General features: G+C 32.5%; 1 protein-coding gene across 1 annotated transcript; it reads left to right on the top strand.

Annotated features, from left to right (window-relative positions):
- The first annotated feature begins 3,549 nt into the window (after window positions 1-3,549).
- Window positions 3,550-5,731, top strand: LOC116032450 (cysteine-rich receptor-like protein kinase 10). The gene is made up of 6 exons (XM_031275021.1): window positions 3,550-3,838; window positions 4,282-4,428; window positions 4,531-4,652; window positions 4,729-4,853; window positions 4,985-5,039; window positions 5,420-5,731. Exons 1-6 carry the CDS (start codon window positions 3,550-3,552, stop codon window positions 5,729-5,731), a joined length of 1,050 nt encoding a protein of 349 aa, XP_031130881.1.
- Window positions 5,732-6,221: the final 490 nt, after the last annotated feature.

A 6,221-nucleotide genomic window follows, 5' to 3' on the forward strand; every position in this document is an offset into this window, starting at 1 on the left:
TAATTGCTTATAATGTTGCACTTTAATCTCTAGTATTATATGATTGTCAAATTCCATAAACACATAAACATTTAGAATTAATATGAACATTTAGAAATGATGTTCGTATAAAGAGAATGAAATTTTAACCATGAATATTTATTCTAAATGACAAAATAACTCATAAAAAGAGTTTGATAATTATTTAACAGAGTTAATTCCACCAGAGGTCCCTTGTCTTTGGTGGCAATTACAAATTTAGTCACAGACTATATATCGTTTTTGCCATTTAACATCTCAGACTATTATTTTTCAACCAGTTTTTAATAAAATCCTAAACCAATTAAACCGGTTGAAATTAGAAAAAATAACAAAAGAAAAATATGAAGAGACAAAAATATCTTTACTAAAAATATGAAAAGTTATGAGAATGACTAAAAGTGTCTAGAAAATGATAGAAAAATAATAGTCTGAGATGTTAAATGGTAAAAATGAAAGTCCAGGACTAAATTTGGAATCGCCACCAAGATAAGGAACCTCTAGTGAAATTAACTCTTATTTAACACTACAGACTGAAAGTACAACATAATGGACAATTAAAGGACTAAATATATTTAAATCAAGGCAAAAACTTGTGTGAGACCGTCTCACGAATAAAGATCCGTGAGACGGTCTCACACAAGTGTGACCCTTAAATCAATTAACAAAAACAAAATTTTCAAAAGTGAAACAAATAAGATGCAAAAAATACAGTTTTCCTCTATAAATATTGGTTATCTTTCATAAAGGAAACTATTACTATAAAATACTAACATACAAAACGTAGTTAAAAATATATAATTTTTTTAAAAAAATCCAGAGTACCGTCCGGGTAAAGCTCTGCTTTAGAATTATTGTGTCATTTTTAATTTGTCGGTCGTTTCAACACGGATTGAAAAAAGTATACCATGGATTAGGCTCTCTTTTGTATTGTCGATCTTGATCCAAAAATAATTTTCAGATTTGTATATGTAATTGACCCATTTTGTACTTGCAATTCACAAATTATATACCAGTAGTTATCATATTATATGTCAGCAATTATCAAATTATTTGTTTACACTGTTAACTGTAAGTATAACATGTGTTAATTGAAAGTACAAAATTTTTAATTTGTATCGAAATTTATAATGCAATGTGAACCATACTCCATATAATAACAATTGCACTGATTGCGCCGTCAGTCTGTGTCTCAATACATCCACAGTTGTATAAGAAAAAGTATGGTTGACGGACCATGAAGTCTTCCCACCTTCCAACATCAATCTTTAAATAAAAAAACAAAAATCTCCCAACATCAATCTTCAATCCATGTTTTTCTCATAAGATCTCCAAAATTAATTTGGAAAATGATTAATGAAATTTAATAGTAAAACCCTAGTTACATCTCTTAATATTATTTTAAGAAAAATACATAAAAATTATATCTCAATTTTTTTCCTAATTAATTTGAAAATACAATAATGTTAGGTGCGGGATTGTTCCCGGGTAAAAAAATGGGTTAGATTTGAGCCATTGATCAAGTTTAATCAATGACTCGAATCAATGGAAAAAAAAGAACGTATATTCTCCCTTCATCTGAGCACCTGGGATGACAGACAACATAAATGAATTCATGAAATTGTTTATAAAATTAATAAACAAACCATGCAACTTAAGCATCAAAATGGTGTATCTTAAGTACACAAATCACGCATCTTAAGCACACAAACAAAACATCTTAAGAACACAAACCACGCACCTAAAAATTTTAAATGGCATACCTTAAGTACACAAACCACTCAACGTAACTTAATCACACAAACTACGCACCTAAAGGTTAAAATGGCGCACCTTAAGTACACAAACCACGCATCTTCACATACAAATCGTGCACCTTAAGTAGGAAAACCATGCATCTTAAGAAGAAAAACCGCGCACCTTAAGAAGGAAAACCACGCACCAAAAGAAAGAAATTCATGCACCTTAAGTTTTAAAAATGAGCAAATACCAATTTTGATCCCACGAGTATTGGCAAAATGACAGTTTTGGTCCACATGTTTAATTTCTACCAATTTTCATCCACGACTATTGCTTTAGTGTCAATTTTCATCAATGACTATTGTTTTAGTGCCAAAATTCATCACATTAGTCAACCATCCGTTTAAGACATGCCGAAATCTAAAATTTTTAAGGGTATTTTCATCCTTTTCAACTTAAGATCCAATTTGAGCATGAATAATTAAAAGGGATTTAAGCCCTAAGATCGATCACAATTCGTAGTTCTCCTACTGATCATTCTACCTTAATTTGAGGAGGAAAACTATGAATTGATATTGATCTTAAGGCTTAAATCACTTTATTGATGCTCAAATTGGGATTTTAAATTGAAAAGAACGAAAATACTCTTGAATAATTTCATATTTTGGCATGTCTTAAACGAAGGGGTGACCTGTGGGATGAATTTTGACACTAAAATAATAGTGACAGATGAAAATTGGTACTAAAACATAGTTGTGGATGAAAATTGGTAGGAATTAAACATGTGGATCAAAACTGTCATTTTGCTAATACTCGTGGGATCAAAATTGGTATTTGCTCTTTCAAAAACTAATTCACCTTAAGCACACAAACCCACGCACCTTAACAAGGAAACCACACACCTTAAAAAGGAAATTTGCGCACCTTAAATTTGACCTAAATGAAAAAAAAAAAACCAAATTGCCAACGCGCGTTTTATAATCATTGTTAATCCTGAATGTTAATTTAGGCAAGATCAATGGCTCAAATTTAACCGCACAACTGCACCTGAAACCATTAACCGCATGGGAACCCATTTACCATATATATATACACACACACACACACACACACACACACACACACACACACACATATGGGAGTGATAACAATGTTTTCTTGTAAAAGTGAAGATTAATCTCAACCATCCATCAAGGTTCATCATGGTTGATAGAAGGTTTAGTAAAAATATTAAAACTTTTAAATTTTCAATATTTATAAAAAGAACTTCACTTTTTCTCTTATTTTGCATAAACCATCTAGTGTTGATCGATCTACCTTATTGATGAATCAGCATGTTTTCACTTGAACCTTCCCCTATATATATGCACTACTATTGATGTTAATGATGTATAGGTTTGTTGGGTGGTAGTTTGAAGGACTAGTCCAGTATTATGTCATCAAAACATGACATTAAGTACATATTACACAAGAATAAATAAATAAGGGTGTACCTTTACTACTACGCAATATAGCTTTGACATAGAATCATGTTACACTTAACTTGCGGACCCCTACCTTCCAACTTCCAAGAAATTACTTTCATTTTTGCTATTACAACTATTAGGTTATTTTGATATTTAGCTCTGAAAAAGTGAGACATTTAGACTTTTTCTACTTAAGATTTTATCAAAAGAATTAAATTTGACTATAAAAAAAAATTACACTGGAATGCATAAAAAAAATTAGAAAAAAAAAAAAAAACTTAAAAATCAAATATGAGAATAATTCCATTTAAGACCGTTGTAGTTCATGGCTAGAGCTGTGTTCCCAAGCTGCAACGTTATGTTCGTCTCTTTCAACAATTACTGCTCAGCAGCATCGGGAAAGTCATGTCTTCTCGTTCCTCCTTCACCAGCACCGTCGTCTCCTCCTAACAATCCTCATTCACCTCCTCCTCCACCACCAGGACCGTTGTCTCCTCCTAACAATCCTCCTTCACCACCTCCTCCTCCACCGTCAGCACCGTCACCGTCGTCTCCTCTTATCAATCCTCCTTCACCACCAACTATCCGTCCTCCTCCACCCAACACTACATCTGGTAAAAGTTTCTTGGTTCATCTTTATCTATAATCTATACTATGCCATTGGTTAAATGAGCATATTTTGTTGAGTTTGTCTCATATAAGGAATAAGAGTGAATTGATCAAACTCATTCTATAAGAATAGATGCCTATAAATACATTAATTGTCTCACACCAGAATCGGGGGAGGATGAGAGAAAAAGGGGATCAAAATGTCCCATCAATAAAGTGAGGGCTTTCTATTCTTTCTTCCCCTTTTTAATATTTTAAAGAAATAAGCCCCGCAGCCCCTCTCTTATAAGGAAGGAAAGAAAGTCAATCTTGCTTTACTTTTTCTACTATTATTACTGTTTCTTGTTCTTGTTAATCTCAAGAACAATGAAAGAATTGAAGAAGATTTTAAACGTATGAATTAAATTATAAAAATAATTTGAAAATTTCTGGATTTGGTGTATTTCAGTTGATGCAGGGAGCGGAAATTCTTCTTCAAAACTGATTATCGCCACTGTAATACCGGCCATCGGAATTATACTACTCTTCATTTCAATCTTCTGTTTTCTGAGAGTTAGAAATGTAAAGAAACGAAGTACTATAGTACAGACCACAGGTAACAGATTGATTGGGTTTAAGTTTCCCTGTTCTTGTGTGTAATAGTTGCCATTCAAGCCTTTGCAAATTTGAATGTTGTTAGCACATGTTTCCTGTGTAGATGTGACTACGGTTTCAGTTGAGGAGTCAACGCAATATGATTTTGCTACTATTAAAGCTATCACAAACGATTTCTCTACTGAAAATAAAATCGGCGAAGGTGGATATGGTTCTGTATACCAGGTAAATTTCTTTGTTCTGCAACATCAATATGTAGTCTAGTCTAATTAATTATATTTTGTTGATAACTAATACTCAGGGAATGCTTCCTACTGGACAAGAAGTAGCTGTAAAACGGCTTTCGAGAAGCTCTGGACAAGGAGCTCAAGAATTCAAGAATGAGGTTGAAGTAGTTGCCAAGCTCCAACATAGAAATTTAGTAAGGCTACTAGGATATACATGCATGCAGAACATTTGCATTTTTCAATTCCATTGCAGAAAATGTCTTTATTTGAAGCACTATTTTAAACTATATTCCTTATTCTATGTTGTTGAACTAATGTATTGTTTTGTAGTGGTTATATGCCTACTGACTATGCAATGCACGGAGAATTTTCTGTAAAGTCTGATGTATTCAGTTTCGGTGTTATGCTTTTGGAGATTATTACCGAAAAGAAAAATCGCAATTTTTGCCTATCAAATAAAGCACAAGACCTTCTTAGCTATGTGAGTTGAAACTTCCATCTATATCTCATTTCTATGTGTTTGTTTCTTTCTTCTCAAAGGGTTGAACCCCTAACCTCAATGACCCCCTATGTCCGACCCGACAGAACATCTGATATGATGTAAATCTGAACACAGAGGCTCACAAGGTACCCCTCACTTTGAGAGGTTGTTCTCACACTTCGTTTCTTTATACAAATGTATAGATGCTCATATTTTACTAGAAAACCTTCATAATATTATGTCATCATGGCCAACTTATGAACATCAAAGTGATAATGTTGTAGGCTTGGGAACAGTGGAGGGATAGTTGGCCTCTGAAAATACTAGATCTAGCTCTCGGAGAGTCTTATGCAATAAATGAAGTAGTTCAATGTGTGCACATTGGTTTGTTATGTGTTCAAGAAGATGCCGATGAAAGACCTACAATGACAGATGTGATGTTAATACTCAATAGTAATTCTACGAACAACTGGTTAACACCCCATCAACCTGCATTTTATCGTAGTAGTGGAAATGAAAAGATGCTGAGACAGATAAAATTGGATCAATCTATGAGCGTAAATGAAGTATCAATTTCTGAACTCTATCCAAGATAAGGGATATGACCATAGATTTCAAGCATACTAGGATGGAGTAGTTTAACTATATATGCATACAATTTAAAAGAGTGATAAGAATGCATACATAATCTGTTAAAAATAAATGTATCATGTATGTCAAATAATTTTAACCTTGTTTTAAGTTCAGTATATATGAAGTGTAGTTAAGTAAACTTAAAGCTAAATATTTATAAATTAAGGGTGTGTTTGGAAAGCTAGAAAATGAGTCATTTTCCAGAAAACATTTTCCTTTCTTGTGTTTGGTTGCAAAGCAGAAAACTGTCTTTGAGTGTTTGATTCATTTTCCAGAAAATAGATAGGAAAATGAACAAAATTGTAAAATTGAATATTTTAATTAATTTATTTAAATATAACAACATTTATAACAAATATAACAATCAACAAAATCACAACAAAAATATTTAAAAAAATTAAAAATAAATAAATAAAACGGTTTCACGGTGAAACCAGTCGTGGCCGACTGGTT

The sequence above is a fragment of the Ipomoea triloba genome, chromosome 1 (assembly GCF_003576645.1).
Source record: "Ipomoea triloba cultivar NCNSP0323 chromosome 1, ASM357664v1".
Classification (NCBI taxonomy): Eukaryota; Viridiplantae; Streptophyta; class Magnoliopsida; order Solanales; family Convolvulaceae; genus Ipomoea; species Ipomoea triloba.